The sequence below is a fragment of the Gopherus evgoodei genome, chromosome 10 (assembly GCF_007399415.2).
Source record: "Gopherus evgoodei ecotype Sinaloan lineage chromosome 10, rGopEvg1_v1.p, whole genome shotgun sequence".
Taxonomy (NCBI): Eukaryota; Metazoa; Chordata; order Testudines; family Testudinidae; genus Gopherus; species Gopherus evgoodei.
The window spans coordinates 34,931,816-34,950,437 of record NC_044331.1 but is presented as its reverse complement, the minus strand read 5'-3'; the positions used below and the strand labels follow the sequence as shown (position 1 = coordinate 34,950,437).

At 41.5% G+C, this 18,622-nt stretch overlaps 1 protein-coding gene across 1 annotated transcript in view; it reads left to right on the top strand.

The window, feature by feature from the left end:
- The window catches only part of DAPK2 (death associated protein kinase 2), a 73,451-nt gene that overhangs the window by 31,896 nt on the left and 22,933 nt on the right, over positions 1–18,622 (top strand). Inside the window, exon 3 of the mRNA XM_030578984.1 lies at positions 12,631–12,852. Coding sequence (XP_030434844.1) covers positions 12,631–12,852 — 222 coding nt within the window. The remainder of the gene's footprint in view (positions 1–12,630; positions 12,853–18,622) is intronic.

Sequence of the window (18,622 nt, the reverse complement as noted above, 5' to 3'; positions counted from 1 at the left end):
AGGCTCTGTATGCCACAGCAGTAGCTACATTTCAGTGATGGGCAGAGTGATCCCTTTTTTATACAGATTATGATAGTTTTGCCTAGAATGTAAAGGTCTTTGGAAGATAGATGTTATAGGATTGGCAGTCAGTATCATCAGACACCAAGTTTATTGGATGACACCAGGAATTTCCAGTCATTTATATTAAATCTTAATCTAAAACATGAAGACTTGAAATTGCATCATAAAATGAATTAATAAAAGTAAAAATATGGCTTGTCAGTGAAAATGCCATGCCGTACTTGGAACTGACTGGCAACTGACATTTCTGGTCTTTCTGAACAAAATAATGTGTCTTTAACAGAATAAAAAGCCAGTCCATTTTTAGAAGTGTAATAGGGCAATCCAGGGTGCAGTGACACAGCCTAATGTCACCTTACCTTGTTTGGCTGGAAGTATTCTGACTGCCTCATGCCTATAAGACCCCCTCAAGTAAAAACAGATTAGTCATTTACTGCCTACATACGTGTTTCCTCCTTCCCTATCTCAAAAGTCTGTTGCGAGGGTTAGTTCACTGTCTATTAAATACTGTGATATGCTTAGATGGAAGGTTCAATAGAAGTTCAAAGCTTTATTAGTATTTTGTGAGTTTTATTAGTGTCACACACACACACGCGCGCACACACAAACACACCCTGCCTTCTCTCTCTGTTTAGTAGTCAAACAAAATTCCTAATAAAGCCATGATGTTTGAAAGGTGTTCTATCTGTATAAAACACTGTCTGTCATGGCATGCTATCTGCTTTCTGGCTGTTATTTTAAATTCTATAGCTGATAGATGATATTTAGCCTGAGTTCTTCATTTGCATGACTCCATTCACATTTCTTCCAGAAAAATTAATTTCTTTGTAGCTCACAGGAATTATCAGGAAATGTGTAACATTTCATTTTTTAAAGCTGCTTATGTATTCATTTGTAGTGTTATCAGAAGGTTTGATAGATCCAGTTTTACTATTTACTGTAAGGTCTTTGTTCCACAAAATTGCATGGGAGTAAAGTGACACTTCCTTCAATGACTCTTTCACTACTTAGATTTATTTTCCATTGTCTGAAATACCACGATATAGATTGTTACTATGTATTGTGGTCAGTTTAAACTTTCATTGATGCAATTATTGTGATTATTATTTATTAATTTTATTATTTGTAATGCCATAGTTCCTAGGAGCCCTAGTTGTGGACCAGAACCCCATTGTGCTAGGTGTTATGCAAAAAGACTGTCCTTGCAGGGCTGCCCAGAGGATTCCGGGGGCCTGTGGCCATCGGCGGCAGGCGGCTCCGGTGGACCTCCCGCAGGCATGCCTGCGGAGGGTCCGCTGGTCCCGCGGCTCCGGTGAAGCATCCGCAGGCGTGCCTGCGGGAGGTCTACCGGAGCCGTGGGACCAGCAAGTGGCAGGGCCCCCCCGTGCGGCGAAATATCTAGAGCTGGCCCTGTTTGGCGGCGGGGGGCCCTCGCCGCGGGTCTTCGGGGCACTTCGGCAGTGGGTTCCGGAACGGAAGGGCCCCCTGCCGCCGAATTACCGCCGAAGACTGGGTTGCATTTCAGCGGCAGGTCCCGCTTAGGCGGTAATTCACTGGTGGGGGGTCATTCTGCCCTGGAGCGGAAGGACCCCCCCGCCAGCAAAGACTGGGAGCGGAAGAAGCTCCAGGGCCCAGCCCCGCAAGAGTTTTCCGGGCCCCCTGGAGCGAGTGAAGGACACCACTCCAGGGGCCCCAAAAAACTTGTGGGGGCCCCTGCGGAGCCCGGGGCCTGCGGCAAATTGCCCCTCTTGCCCCCCCCCCGGGCGGCCCTGTGTCCTTGCTCCAAAGAGCTTGCCATCTAAATAGCTTAGCCTGAAATGGACTGCTGGACCTCACTATGTAGTTTGCTGAGGTGCTTTCCGTCTGTGATCACTAAAAGTGAAATGTGTTAAAAATTCTGTGGCATTCTGTTTTCAGAAAGTCATAAGTGTGACCAGAGAGATGTTCCAGGGAATTCCTTTTACATATGTATCTTGTGAACCATACATGATTTATTGCTGAGTCATGTGTCCAAGAAAATAAAACCTGAAGGAACAGCTAGTGGGGAATTATCAAAATGTGTGGCTGCCTCTCTGCTGAGACAAACATGACACTTAAAATTACCAGCAGAATTGGCTAGGCAGCTTTCAGGCAATACAGAGAAAGAGAGGAGTATTTCCGACCAGCAGTAGTGTAATAATACAAATTCCATTAAGAGCACCAGAAAGGTTCCTTAAGTGTGAGAGGGCAGCAGTGTTAGAGTTCCTGTGGTTTAATAAAAAAAAGGAGAGTTGTGAACAAAGGTTCTTAAGGGTTTAACTTTGAAAGCCAGGCAACTATAGTAATTACTGAGGTATAAAACTATGTAAAGCTTCCCACCTCCTAAAAAAGCAAAGGAGAAACAAAGAGATGGATCTTGATACACTGAGGAAATGGTAATAGGATATAGAAATTTCTCAACTCCAAGTCACCCGTTCAAATGGAGTCTGAGTCAGTAGTAACAAAAAGGCCATATCTGAAATCTGTAGCATCAAAACTACCACCATAATTGATATTAATTGCCCCTTATTTGAATTTGGCATGGAGTGAATGGGCCATAAAGATTGAGCTACCCTCTCCCCTCTAGTGGTGGTCTTTTCAAGTTACATAGATGAGTCCTACTTCTCAGTTATTCTGGCACCATTCACTAACATTACATTTATGTAAATTATCTGTTTCTTTTAAAATGCACAAGAAAATGTTAAATATGCATAGTGAACCATTTTATATTTACTAGAATGGATTCCATGCTATCGATAGATCTCCAGATTATTCTAACAACACACAAAATATAACTAGAAGTCATTATATGTAATTGACTAGGTACTATGCAATGTGACCCTTCAGTGTTGCATAGCTATGATGGGATTCTTCTCAACATTACCTGACACTAGATGCTATTAGGTTTTAGTTGCCTGATTGCCACTGATTTTGAAAATCTTCCCCGTAATGTACAGTATAAAATGAACTAATTGGTTGCTGTCAGTAAACATAAGCATGGATAGATATGCTTCTCTTCAGATTAAAAATAGTATCTCCTAACTCAGAGGATATATAGCATGGGATGGGATTTTTAAATTTTTTTTCCATAGATCAGGGTTGTCAAGAGACCAAACATTATTTTTATTCCATTAAATAGTAAGAGAGCCAACAACTGGCAAATCCTGAAAAGTCTGGCAACCCTAAAATTAGCCCTGTCACAGGCATTGGGTAAAGCATGAGTGTGAATTGCATCAATGGCCTCTTCTGCCTGACACATCCTTGGGAATATGCACAGTAGTGAAATATCAGAGCATCCTGCTTTCCAGGGCCACATGGATGCCCTGCCAACAATCAAGATGATTCTTGGAAATAATCTAACATGTATATTGATCTTATGATACTGTTATCTAATTGACAGCTGGAAGTCCATACGTACTTTCCATTCTTCAGTGCTTCTAGTGGTTGTCTTTTAAAAATGTATACAATATTCTAACAGAATTTTTTTTAAAGTTCCCCTAAAGGGACAAATATGTAAAACAGTGGTCTAATAGAGAGTTTCTGAAGTTTCTTTGTCCTAGAGGTTAAGTTATTAAAGTAAAATGTCGTAAGTATTTTCTCTCTAAAAGATTAAATAACTTATTAAAATTTATATATTGCCTCTCCATCCACATAGATCCCAGATTACATTTTAAAAACTGTATATACTATATCACTGTGTAATTCCTTTGCCCACTGCAGATGTGCAGCCACTGCTGGGGTAAAATGTAGCAAGTGTTTAACAGCACAGTATAGCCTATGTAAAAATAACTATTCTGGCACAGGTGATTTGGTTTTAATCGATTTGTCCTTGTGTTTTCAAAGAAATCCATAATATGGAGTAGAGACATTTAACTGATTACAGATGATCTTTGGTCAAGTATTCCCATTCAATGTTATTGATTTGGCGGCTTTATCTTTTGGAGATATTCTCTTGGAGAATAAATGTGTAAAGAAGTTGCAAAGTAAAAAGACATATATATTTGTGGTATCCCCTCCCAAGCTTTCTGTTATATTTAAATCTTTAGTTTAACTTTTTTATTCTTCTGACATTCGAAGTTCACTAGAAGTCCCTTGGCCCAGAATGTGACTGAACTGTGTTAAAGCCAGCTGGCTGGCATACCAAGCATAATTGCTTTAAGTCAGCTTCTATCTTTAGTGAGGTGCATCTGAGCAGGAACTGGACCACAGTAGGAAGTTAAGTTTAACCTTGCTAATCATAATAAACAAAACACACACAAAAAAGGAAGTGGGGGAAGGTCATCTTTGCTTCCCTAAAAAGGCACATTTTTCTGTCTCCACCACAGTTTATTGAACTTTACCATGTATAATATCACTGCATCAGGCAGAGATAAAACACCAAAATTACTTACAGCTGCACACTACTGCTTATCATTTCTCTGTCCCTTAGTCTGACGCACTCTGTTTGTCTCAAGTGGAAAGGAAAGAACAGCCTGTTCAGGCGTGTCAGGGGAAACTGGGACATTCAACTTTCTGCACCTGTTGTCACTAGAAGGCCCAGTAGATTTACTCTGTGGTGCCATTCAGATGCAGGAGGGGTCAGAAAAATGACTGGAAAATTGTGCTTTGCTCAACATATTTTGTGTGCTCCCTACGTATGTCCTGAGCCATATCTGCTGGCTTTACAGACCCTCTGCTGACCTAAATTACTATTAGCATTTCTTTATGGGCCCTCTGCTGAGCTAACTTACTGTTAGCTCGTTTTTTATTCAGAAATATTGAGTTCTGGTCTGCCTCATGCAACAACAGAATTGTCAGCCATGTTCTGATTCTAGAAGTGGAAGCAGAAGGAAGCCCAGCTCAATGCTTGTGTCACAGATTGAATGTGCTGGGCTGATGATACGAGAACTCAGCTTTGTGACTTTTAAGCTAGGCTGGGCATATGTGAATAGAAAGGTATTGAGAGAAAATAAAAATGAGAATGATTACAATTATTATTGGTATGGCAGTAGTGCCTCGGGGCCCAAACTGAAATCCAGGCCCCTTTGTTATAATCAATGATAATTATACCTATACCCTGATATAACACGAATTCGAATATAACAGTGCTCCAGAGGGGTGGGGCTGTGCATTCTGGCAGATCAAAGCAAGTTTGATATAACGCAGTTTCACCTATAACGCAGTTAAGATTTTTTGGCTCCCAAGGACAGCGTTATATCAGGGTAGAGGTGTATGTTATCATTTAGTTCCAATTTAGTAGCAGTTCCATTTTACAGATGGGGAGCTGACACATAGACACTGTGACTTGCCCAAGGTCACACAGGAAGTTTGTGGGGGAGCAGAGGCTTGAACCCAAGTCTCTGTCTAGCACCCTAACCACTGGACTATCCTCCTTCTCCTGAGTCCCAGCCCATTGCCTTACTGTACAATCCGTCATTTTCTGACTACAGTCAAACTATGCTATATGATATACCAGTAGGTGTTTTCTTTTGGCTTCATATCACATCTTTCATGGGCATACCAATGTCTAGAAACCCCTGTAAACTGATTCCTGACTATCTTATAGATATTCCAAATTGTAGTATTTTTTGAAAAACTAAGTATAAAAACTGTAACTTAATCACTTTTAAATGTATGTTTGTGATATTTGAATTAAGAAGTTATCTGCTCTTCTCAAATCACAAGAGGAGTCAGCTGCCTGACAGCCAAGTCCCACAACCAGGGAAAGAGGTGTCTTTTTAACAGTGTCTTTTCAATATTGTTCATGCATTTGCAACATATCAGGATGGCCACACAAGGACGCAATATCGTGGAATAGAAGAAGAAGGAGGGCAGGCTACCATCGCACATGTATATTTACATCTTATTAGAAAGGCTATTTTTATTCTAATGTTTCATGGTGATGTTACTGTTGTTAGCATTGCTGTCTGCCTTCTTGGGATGCCACAGAGCATTTCGTTCACTCCACTCAGTTTAAGATTGCCCCTCCGAGACCAGAATTAAAAATAACCATTAAAAAAGAGCAAACCAAACTGGTGGTGTCAATCATTGTGATCTTTTTGTTGCCCATAAACTATAGGATGATAAAATAAACTGCATTTTGTACTCATCTAAATTTTGCTTCTAAAATGAAATCTGAATACATTAAGCACTGTCAGTGTTCCCTCTAATTTTTTACATCTGTGTGTGGAATGAATTTTGTTATGTGCATCCATATGGAAGTGATGTGTGGCAGTGGTGGGGCTTAGGGGTTCAGAAAGTGGGTAGGAGGGGGCTCAGGGCTGGGGTGGGAGGGAGGGAGGGCTCTGGAGTGGGATCAAGAATGAGGGGTTTTGGCTGCGGGCTGCCCTGGGGCTGTGGTGGGGGGAGAGAACAGTAGTACTGCTGTCCAAATATTTGAGGAATTCAACAAATTTAACTAGTTTAAAAAAACAGGAGCAAGGGTCTGTCTCTGGGATTATGTTGTATGTGTGCTGTTCATATCGCTATGTAGGACTTCAGTCATCCTTATTTCACTGATGCACTAGGAAGTGTGGGCTTGTGTTAGAGCTCTTGGCTAGAACTTGAGAGATCTGGATTCATTTCCCAGGATTACTAAAGATTCTATGTTAATTTAAGTAAATGGCTTAATCTCTCTGTGCTTCAGTTCCACATATGTAGGTCATATTTCCTTTCTCCTATATCTTGTCTTGTCTAGATTGCAAGCTCTTTGCGGCAGGCACTGTTTCTTACATGGTGCAGGAGAGATGGGGCTGTTATTTTGGTCAGGGTCACAAGGAAATACTATAATACAATTTTTTTTTCTGGCTATATGCTGTCATTGTTTATGATCATTAACAGTAAACTAGAGCACATTCCTGGCAGTGAATGTCAACTGCTATATGGTGAGAGGAAATCCCTTTGACGTCATAAAAGATAATTTTATGAGGTTTTGCAAGAAATATGCACATTAGGTAACTGAGACACAGGTTCTGTCAGTGTGTAAGGAGAGCAACACTGACTGAGATTTATATAACCATTGACTGAGATTTTTATTCTCTCGTCTTTCCCCATCCCTCCCTCCAACTCTTAGCTCTTGCCTTAATATGATGAAGAATATCCCTCCCTTATAAAATAATGAACTGGTGGCACAGAAAACCATTAAACACTAGCTGCTGTTTTGTGCCATTAGTTGTCAAGAACGGTCCAAAAATGCTTTGATTGTCCAGTGATAATGTAATGAAGACACATGGGATCTTGGCAACAAGTATATATAACGTGAATATATTTGCATCATATAGCAAGAAGCAGGGAGTGGGAAAGGGGATACACTTGATGTTAATGTGAGAAAAACCTGAAAACGTTTCCAAAGTCAGTGTATGTATATGAGCAATTCATAACGTCAGTGCTATTACATCAACTTTTTCTGAACATATCTGGCTAACCAATGGTGTACTTGGCTCCTTTATGGCCCCTTTTCATTATTTTCATCCTCTTTTCAACTGTCTCAAGCTCTTGGACTGTCCCTATATTCAATAAAGTCCATGTCTCAGGAGGCCATCATTTTAATTTTTTTGTAATGGTCAGCACCCCCCTGGATTATAAATACCTATTGGAAAACAGTTTTTGTGTTATGTAACTGAAAACTTCAAAGATTTGAAAAAAGAACAAAAAAACCCAAGCTACCCAACACCACTGTTTTATTTAGGATAAATACAAGAGTGTGTGGTGTGTACAGATCTGAATCAGTGGTTACATAGTGATTTCTCTTCCCAGAATTGTACTAATAAAATTGATGACGCAGCCATGAAGACAAGGAAGTAAACAAAGCCAGGGCTAGTTCTAAGTTCCTTTAGAAACGCGTGATCAAAAAATCCTGCCTGGAAAAGAATACTCTGGTAGATGAGTCCTGGAGGATTTAATAGGAATTAAAACAATCAGGTTCTATCAAGTCTTGTAATAGAATTTTTAAAGTAGCCCATGGTGTTCTGAAGCAGGAATCTCATTCTCTATTAAATTCTGTTGTGGGGATTTTGCAGAATGGTAAATTAAAGAAGGGAGAACTTTATTAACACTAGTAGTCTGTTGTCAAAATTCTTTAAGCAGGTAGTTGTAGATTAGTCTAATCATACATCAGGTTTAATGCACTAAAAGTCTTCTAAATAAATAAATCTTCTAGCCCACACCAGAAATGTTTGGAATGGCTATGAGGTTCATAAACACATCAATATGTTTTTATAAGAATCTGAAATTAGTGAGTTTTTGCCTCATTCGAGGGCATTTGAGGGCAAGCTAAGGTCAAGGGAAAGTTTTAACTCTTGGTTTCCTTGCCTTCTGTAGATTTAAGACTGACTCCAAACAGCTGTTTCTGTGTTAATTATATAAGGTACTTAGAGTGTTTCATTGTAAGGTACTGAATGTAATTGCAGTGTGTGCTGCATAATTTATATTCCCAACTGTATACAAGCCAGCGAAGGATATAATAATATTGAATATCATTGCAGCTAATAGCTTCTCTGATGTAAGTGAAAGCCTGTAATCTTAGGTGTTTGCATTTAATGAGTATGTTTGTGATTGTTATAAAGAGATCCTTGCATGGAGCATAGTCCATAAGTTCATAGTAGAAACTATGGAACTACCTGCAAGCTTGGGGTATAGGACCCTGAACAAGGATATAGCTGATATTGAACAAATACACTTGGGCTAGGATCCTACCAATTCATGCTCAGTGGGGTGCTCAAAATTATAGTGTGACAGCACAAGGGGGGAGTGGATGCTGCTCATGGGTATAAGTGAAGTGAAGTGCTAGGCATTGTCTTTTATTCTATGCAGTATGAAATCTTGTATCCCTGCTCTTGCAAGTAAACTGTATGAAAAGGGGCCAGGGCACGAGCAGAGAGTGGGGGGTCTCTGAAGAGATACAGGTTTAAGCTTGATCCTCCTCTTATTAATGAGACCATAGCTTTGAACTCCTCTGTAGGCCTCAGTCCTGCTATTAAGCATGAGTAATTTTTGTCTTCACAGAAGAGCTCGCATTAATGCAGGATCAGATTCCCTCTGCACACTCTTTTAGAGCTGACTGGACCGGAGGACGACAATTCTGTTTCGCAGCAGCTTTCAAGTTTTGTACCACTTTGGAACAAAACCTTTCGAGTGTTTCTGCAAAAGTGGAATCATGCTGAAATGTCCATTTGCAGATTGAAACTTGAGCTTTTGGAAATGTGTGTCTGAGTCTGCCTGTCTCTTGGCGTTTAGGACACTGTCTGGGATGTGTGAGACCCACCCTGCCTGATTCAGAGCAGAGTTTTTAATCCCAGATGAATCTGAATCAGGCAGAGCAGTGACTTGAATCCAGGTCTCACACATCCCAGGCCAGTGCTCTAATCAGAAGGCTATAGAATGTTAAAGTTTCTCTCCTCTGCTCCCCCACCTCCCCAGAAAAACCCACCCAACATTTCCATTGAAAACTTTGTTTAAACCAATACATCTCCGCAAAATGTTTTGGCTTTCATGATACAGCATATTTTGGGAAAAACTTAGTTTTACCAAAAATGTTCAGACCCATTCTGCTTTCTATACAAGTCACCATTTTTTTATGTCTCTTGTGCTTGGATGGAACACCAAGCCTTTGATGTTAACTACAGATCCAAGCCTCAGATTGCTTAATATTTTGTATCGCTATCCCAGCACATATACAACAGCACATTTTCTAAACATTCATTCTATTTTTCCCCAGCCATAAATCAGTATCAATATTTTGTGAATTCCAGTGGGGATGCAATTATGTAACAAGGTAGCTGCCAATATTGGGAAGTGAATTGTACTTTCCACATGATAGCATTGTCTCACCAGGTCTCCCCGTAACAGCAATGTGTTGCTGATAACAGAAAGATAAATAAATATTCCTGAAAGCACCATCACCTTGGAGAAGCCCCTGAGATGGCCTCTTTAATAGTTTAAAAAATACCTTTGTTTAGGTGGGTGTTGCCCATTTGTATAAAAGTTCAGCATTTTCACCAGTAAACTTAACTCTCTGCTGAACTGAGTGATACCAATAAACAAATTAAACCCACTATGAATGGAGTAAACTGACCACTTCCTCTTTCTAATTGTGGCTGAATTCCCTGCTGCCTAATATGGAGGTATATCTGAATCTGGTGAAATGATACCTATTCAGCACTGTAATTTAAACAGAGGTGGCGCTGGTACTAGCTAGAAGAGCTGTGTGAATCCTGGTCCTTTTGGTTGGCAAAGGTTTATGCCAGCATTTTATCTGGCTTTATCCTGCTCTTTCTTCCCCACTCATTGCCCCTAGTTCAGCTTTAGTTTTGGTTTCAAAAAAATCTGAGTGAAACAACTTGAAATGTGAGAGATTTGTATCCAAACTGAACAATTTTGCACAAATTCTGTGTGGAGCCTTAAATCTGGCCAGTCTTGTGAAATTCAGGGACCCTTTTAATTGAAGTCTGAATTTGAAGTTTGTAATGAAACCTAAAGTCGGGCAAGGTTCACTTAGTTTCAGATTTTGTTATTAATATTTTTCATGGATCTACCTACCAACCAACGTTTTGTGCACAAGATTAATATATGCTCATACACATGTGCTTGCTGCTTTCTCTGCTTAATATGAGCAGTACAAATTTCCATCAAACCAATTAATAAGTAATAAGTGTTTCCATTTAAATCCATTTAATTATCCTTGATTAAAAGCAACATACTTTTGTCACAGCACACTTTTTAGTCTGCTTTTCAGATCCAGTTGAAGTGACAGTCTACCACATCATATACAAGCAGTGTTAGTAATTAAAGGAGGCTGATTTTAAGAGAAATCTTGCTAGCTTACCAAATGCCATTTGTTATTGTTGGTAGGTGAAAGCCCATGATGTTGTATGGTTGTAATTTGTAAAGTGTAAAGAAAAAAAAAAGCCTAAAACGGCAGAGAAATGAAAAATTGGAAAGTAACAGTCTGAGAGTCCCAATGACAATTGACCATGGTGATATTCTAAACGGAAAGCTCTCAGCCATGCTTGTAGCTGTTTCCATTGCTTCACACTGATTCAACAGACATTCTAGGCTTTGGAGTGACATTCCTGGAAACTTACATAGATTATGAATAATAATTATATTTTGGTAGCACCCAAATGAAATCAAACACTGCTTTGTGTTAAGCACTGTAAAAACACACGTTGAGAGAGTTCCTGCACTAAATGCATAAAATCTAAATAAAGAAGACAAGTAGGAGAAAATAAGTTTAATTCCCATTTTATTGATGGGGATACTGAGGCATAGAAAGATTAAGTGATTTGACCAGGGTTATACAGAAAGTCTGTGGTACAGCCAAGGATTGAACTTGGATCTTCTGAGTCCCTCCATTGGCTGAACCGCAAGACCATCCTCCTTCCATGTTTCTCTATTAAAAAATTTTGAGTAAACATGAGTGGTTCATGTACATTCCTATCCTGCTTTGTAAACCTATTATGTTTTTTGCATGGCTAAGCGCGCGCACACACACACACACACACACACACACACACACTGATTTCTTTGTTCAGAATAAGTTATTAGAACCAAAAAGAGCTGGTTAGAGTCACATGAATAACCCCTCCATCTTGTGCAATATTCCTGCCTCAGACATGGTCTTTCACTTTGTCCAGTTATGAGAAGCTCTCATAAAGAGAAACGAAATGGAACAGCTATCAGCTGTGTACCCGAAGTGACAGCTCTGTGGTCTCACTATGCATCTTGGGGGAGCTAACTGAGGAACGGAGTCAGTGATAATGACCTCATGCAGGTTAAAACGAGAAATTCCCCTGCACTTTCCTGTTAAAGGAAATGTCTCATTTCACAAGGCTCCCATCACGTAGATGAGACTGAAACATGTAGGACATTATACTCTGTATTACTGATCTGATCTCCACGTGTTTCTCCAAACTTTCTCCTTTGTTTAAACTGACATTAAGAAACTGGCATACTTTCAAGTAACACTGAGAGTTAGATTTTCAAGCCAAGTGCGATAATGTGCATGGACCAGCATCTTACACACACAAACCTGCACTTGTAAGTGCAAACTGGGCACTTGTGTCTAACTGTCCAGTTACAAAGGCTGGTGTACTCTTTGAGCCTTCTGAAAATTATACCCTCCAGGTGTGACTCAAATGTGTGCACGAGATATTACCAGAACATCAGACGGCACTCTATATTTTGTGTACTTTCTGGACTTCACTTAGCAAATGAAGGGCAGTTTGGACTCACTTTAAATTTTCTTGTTTTTTATGACATGAGCTCTCAGACCTTGATGATTTAAAAAAATTCTTTGATGCTTGTATCTAGGATCCTCTCTTTCATTCAGACAGGTTACTTTGTTTTGCATGGGCTAAAGCACTGCATTAAAGTATGGTGAATGCACAGCATGCAGTTTATTAACCCAATCCTAAAAATTGTTACTATAGCAGTAAGAATAAGGGTTATTCACCAAAGGATTTACAGGTTCAGACCCTGTCTATGCAAGCTAATTCTGGGAGCTTTATGATATTGCCCATGGGATTTGTGAAAGCTTTAATTGTAATTGCTGTTATAACTTTGTCCTTACAGTGGCCAGTTTGCGATAGTGAAGAAATGCCGAGAGAAAAGCACTGGAGTAGAATACGCTGCTAAATTCATTAAGAAGCGTCAGAGCCGGGCCAGCCGCCGGGGGGTGAGACGTGAAGAAATCGAGCGGGAGGTGACCATTCTGCAGCAGATCCTGCATGCCAACATCATCAAGCTGCACGACGTCTATGAGAACAGGACAGATGTGGTCCTTATCCTCGAGCTGTGAGTAGAGGGATTTCCTATTCTCCGCTATAGGATGAGGCAAATGGGAACAGGAAAGGGCTGTGGAGGCCTCCTGAGCACAGGCGTGTTCTTAAAATGGAACTGCTGGACCATCGGGCTAGAGAAACCATCAGCAGACCTAGACAGGAAAATAGAATGAGGTCACCAGTAAACAGCCTCCCCTTAATAAATCAGCACACGCTCTAGAGACAAATGTGCCTGATAGTCATCTGAGGTCATTGCTGCCGAATCAGAGAGTCTTGTTGGTTTGTGAACACAGAGATTATCTAATGTTTGCTCACTGCTGGCCTAACATGTTCATTTAGAGGAAGTGCAAGTATCTCTAACAGAATCCAGTTTCTTCAGTTCCTCTCCTGCTCTGCCCACCCCAAGAAAAATCCAATGCTCATCCACCCCTCAAAAGCTCTGCGTCCTCTTGAGGCTCCTGCCTCTTTCACCAGCCCCATATTTTTCTTACTTTACAAAAGAAAAGTTTAGTTTACAGCTGGTACCCCGAGGCCTAGAGCTCTGATGGCTCTGAAGCACTAAGCATCTCCCGGCACTGTTTTCCCCTCCCTAGCACCAGCTCTGCCTTTGCTCTTTTCACTCATGCAGTTGAGAATGGGTGAGCAGGTGAAGGGAAACTGATTATAGACAAATGTGTCTGCGTCTCCCTTGGTTGGAGAGCTGAGGGCGGGAAAGGAGGGAGGAAGTTATTTGTGGGTATGGTTGGAGTTGAAGCATGGAGGAAGGCTCATGTTCCAAACCTGTCAGAACTGTTAGGGAGACAGGCAGAAGTTTGGACCAGTTTGTAATGTTCTCCAAACCTGTTAGCCCATCCCTTATTGAGCTGTTACACAGTAGTAATAGAATCCCAGCCCTGTCAGCAGTGCACACTTGGTACTGTGTTTGTAGCCCATTGCTGACTGGTTTGATTAGGTTGAGCCTGTTGTAGTGCCCCAGGTAGCACTGTACACTGTCTAACTTGCCTTTTCTGGCTTTTTTTAATTAGATAACTCCTTCAAAGGCTTCTTAAAGCAGAATTGTCTAATAAACAAGTAATCTCAAAGGTTATAAGGAACCCAATGGATCGGGGTAAAGCAAGGATCTGTTGTATCAATTTAGATGGAATAAAGGGGCCCAAATAGTCAAAAATGTTAACATGACCCTTGTATTGTCCAACATTGAACAGTTTTAAATAAGATTCAGGGTTTGGTACACAGAGACCTCACCCTGCTTAGTACCATGGCAAAAACATTATTACAAATCCTTTTTAACCTTTTATTAAAGATACAGAAAAGAAAGAAAAAGCATTTGAAATGTAAAGCATTAAAGCAGTGGTTCTTAACCAAGGGGGCGCGAGATGCCCTTTCTGGGTGTGCGAGACATGCCAGATTTTTTTAGAAGGTAAATCATCGAAAACACAAATTAAGCACAGGCACATAAGTACAACTACTTTGTTTCAGCAAACCTATGTATTATGACAAAGTTCCTCCTCTACCTTGGTGGGTCCTGCGCTTATTGGCAGATTTGCTCACCTCAGTAATCTTCCCCACAGTCTGGATCAACTCCTCCTGTGTCTGATCAGGAGTTGGGATGTTTGGGGGGAACCCGGGCCCGCCCTCTACTCCAGGTTCCAGCCCAGGGTCCTGTGGATTGCAGCTGTCTATAGTGCCTCTTGTAACAGCTGCATGACAGCTCCAACTCCTTGGGCTACTTCCCCATGGCCTCCTCCAAACACTTCTTTATCCTCACCACAGGACCTTCCTCCTGATGATAACGCTTGTACTCCTTAGTCCTCCAGCAGTACAGCCTCTCACTCTCAGCTCCTTGTGCCTCTTGCTCCCAGCTCCTCACACACACTTCCTCTCCTCTGGCTCCTCCCCATCTGACTGGAGTGAGCTCCTTTTTGAACCCAGGTGCCCTGATTAGCCTGCCTTGATTGGCTGCAGGTGTGCTAATCAGCTTGTCTGCCTGAATTGGTTCTAGCAGGTTCCTGATTACTCTAGTGCAGCCCCTGCTCTGGTCACTCAGGGATCAGAAAACTACTCATCCAGTGACCAGTATATTTGCCCTCTACCAGACTCCTGTACCCCACTGGTCTGGGTCTGTCACAGTATTTATTAACATTATACATTTCTTAACGATTACTGTAATATACAAACAAAAAATATATCTAGGTTTAAAGAACTGGCCTACTTCAACAATTTTTAATAAGGGGTGCGAGAACATATTTTGATTTTTGATAAGAGGTGTGAGAATGCATTTTGAGAACCCAGGGGTGCAGGCTGCAGTAAAGGTTAAGAACCACTGTGTTAAAGAATGATTTCATTTAATACTACCCCATGGTCCTTTTTCCGTTAGCTGTAGAGAATCTTTAGAGGGGGAAAAACCCTTGTCTGACAGTGGAGTTTAAGATGGTAGTAACTGTCCTTTTGTGAGGAAAAAAAGAAGGTAATTGAGATGGGCTGGAGCTGTTGTTGCTGCTGTTAAAGTCCAGTCCAGTTTCCTAGAAGGCAAAATAAGACAAACACACACAAAAGGGGAGAAAAAAGAACAACAAAGAGAGAAAATGCAGTTTCTGTGTCTGATGTTCACTCTCACTTGCAAGGTTGCTGCTGGAGAGACACAGACACAGCACCCTGTCTTATTGTGCAGTACTGTATTGGACTGTGTGGGGCATTAGTTCTAGCTACCTTTTTGGTCACGGGCTTGCAATAATGTTGCAAAATGTGCAGTCTTGGCCAGCTAAGCTAGACTCGAAATAGGAAGAAAAAAGACAGAGAAGGATAGGAAAGAGAAGAAATAAATTGGGGAAGGAAAAGAACCCGTTGGAGGGGAAAGCCAGGGATGGGGAACTAAAGAGTATTGCAAAAATAGTCCATTGGCTACTGCCTGTAGCAAAAATCCCCCCACGACTGGAGACAGGACACTAGATGCTTGGGCTTTGAGTTACTACAGAGAATTCTTTCCCAGGTCTCTGGCTGGTGGGTTCTGCCCACATACTCAAGGTCTAACTGACCGCCATATTTGGGATCAGTAAGGAATTTTGCCCTGGGCCTGGTTTGGCAGAGACCCTGGTGGGGGACGATTCACCTTCCTCTGCACTTGCAGGTTTAAACTAGTGTAAAAGGTATATCATGATCTGAGGACGTCAGTAACTCAGCCAGAGGTTAAGGGTCTATTACAGGAGTGGGCAGGTGAGGTTCTGTGGCCTGCAGTATGCAAGAGGTCAGACTAGATGACCACGATGCTCCTTTCTGACCTTGAAGTCTATGAATCGACAGCGGTGAGTTTCAGCGCCCAGGTCAGCTGACTCAGGCTCTCAGGGTTTGTGCTACAAGGCTGAAAAAGCAGTGTAGCAGTTCTGGAGCCTGGGCCTTGAAACCAGTGAGGGGGTGGATCTCCAAGCCTGGGCTGTAGCCCAAGCCCAAACATCCACACTAATAATTTTAGCTCTGTAGCATGACCCCTCAAGCCCAAGTCATTTAACCTGGTTTCTGAGACTTGCTGGAGCGGTTCTTTTATTTCGCTTTGTTGTCATACAGTCAGTCCCAGGCGGTATTCAGGAATTAGCTGGAGCAGTGGTCCTTTGGCTCCCGCTCTCAGGCCTGGAATGGTCAGAACATCTCTTAGGATTAGAACAAAGATTCAGAGTCCCAGGAAATGTTGGGGGTGTGTAGCGGGGTGGTCACCTGCTTTGGCCCTGAAAGGGTTACAACCAGCCCTTGGAGAGAGCTGGGGCTGAGAGGAAGAAACCTAGGCTGATTGGGGAAAGGGTTACCATCAAGCTCCCACTTTTATAGACTAATTAAGTTTTTGACTCCTTTTTGTACTTTTTCCCATCAAAATGTATTGTTGTAAGTCTTTGTGACATTTACTAAATGTTCACTCACTTCTTACAGTAGAACTCACAATTAGGGCAAATAGGTAGGCCCAGTCATTATAACAAATCCCGCTTGCATGCATCCCTTAAATAAACTGAGCGGATGATATGCACTCCAGAGCCAACAGTATGCAGATAGCATATACCTCCTTGTCTTTCACCATGTATGACCACACCAGTACCACCAAGATAGCCCTGTGCTTTGGACGAGATCAGCTCATTGATGAAGAACCACTTGTTGAAGCTGAGCCATAACAAGACAGAGGTGATGCTGGTGGGCATATGAAAGCATTTTGAAGAATTTGCAGCAACAATGCAATCAACTTTGGCTGAAGTTTCACACCCGCAATTGGTTAATTCAGTCCATAGTTTGAGTGTGCCTGGATTCCTTGCTAAAGCTAAACTCTTGCATAGCAGCATCTGAAAGTAACACTTAATACCATCTCTAGTTGGCTAAGAGCCTCTGTCCCATCCTGGAGAATGACAACCTAGCCTCAGTTATTCATGCCTTCGTCACTTCTTGGCTGGATTACAGCAATGCGATATATCTGAGCATGAAGCTATCAGCAATGAGGAAACTCCAACAAGTACAGAACGCTGCAGCATGTCTCCTCAGCAACTCAGACAATCACAAGAACCTCAAAATTGTCCTCTGTTCTATATTGACACTTCTCAAAGAATATTGAGTCAAGTTCAAGATGTCTGTCCTTATCTTCAAGGAGAAAATTAGATGCCTTAACTATTTTAGGATCCAATTCTGCATCGCCTCCAGTGTGTCACATGCATGTTGGCTTTGGAGTCAAACCCTTGGGTGAACTGCTGCAATGTGTCTGAAGTTTAACCTGATGAAGAATCAAGGACAATAGAATTGCTGTGAAATCCTATTAATAAGTAAAGCTGGTTTCCCATGATGCACTGTGATGATTCAATTAGAGGACAGACTGCAGTGCCTCTTAGGAACTGTAGTCGCGTCACCGAGCCTGGCCAATAGAGGAGAATGTAGGGCATAATGCACCTGCACTAAAGCGCCCATGAATCATTGCAGCACTCCAATTTGACCAATTTGATGTCGAACTGACCCAAAACAAAATATTTTGTTTAGATTTTTCCATGAAAAAATTTGATTTTGCAGAAATTGCATTTTCAATGGAAAACTGCCAATGAGCTCTATTTAATTAGTCTTTTGTGGTGCTCTGCCCCACCATGTGGTAGACCTGAGTGTGACATGTACTTTCTCTCCTTGAGTCAGCAGGAGCTGGAAGTGCTGCAGAGAGAGTGTCTCTGGCCAGTGAATGGGAGGGAAACTCCTGTATCTGATTAGGGGTACAGGTGAGGATGAAGGTAATGGGCAAAAGAGATAGTGGTTGTTTCTGTCCCTATCCAGAAGGATAATATCCAGAATAGCTGAGGGGAAATGTGGATCCTTGGAGTTCTGCAGCTTCCTCACCAAAAAACCCTCCTCCCCCAAGAACCAATTGCACAAATTGTGTAAAACGTACTCTTCATCTAGTGTGTGACCTAAAAGGAAAGAATAGTTTTCAAAACAAGGCTAAGCATCATCTGGCTTCAGATTTTGCTTTTTAATGCAGACCAGTTTGTGCTGTTTAAAAGGATTGAAAACAATTTGACTTCTTCACCAGCTTCTTGGCTTGAATAACCACAAACTTTTACTTGTGTGTTTGTATGCTTTACCAATGTATAGCAGCGGCAAGCTGGTGGTGTGCTTGGGAATCCTGTGAACAAAGCCTTGAGTAGAAAGCCTTCATGTGGCATGACTTGGAACTGTGAGTTTGCATTCAGGGAGTTGCCTTTATGTGTAAGGTTATTCATCATGTCATCAGCAATCCCTCGATGTAAGGTTAATACTGCTGACAATAAAGGAGT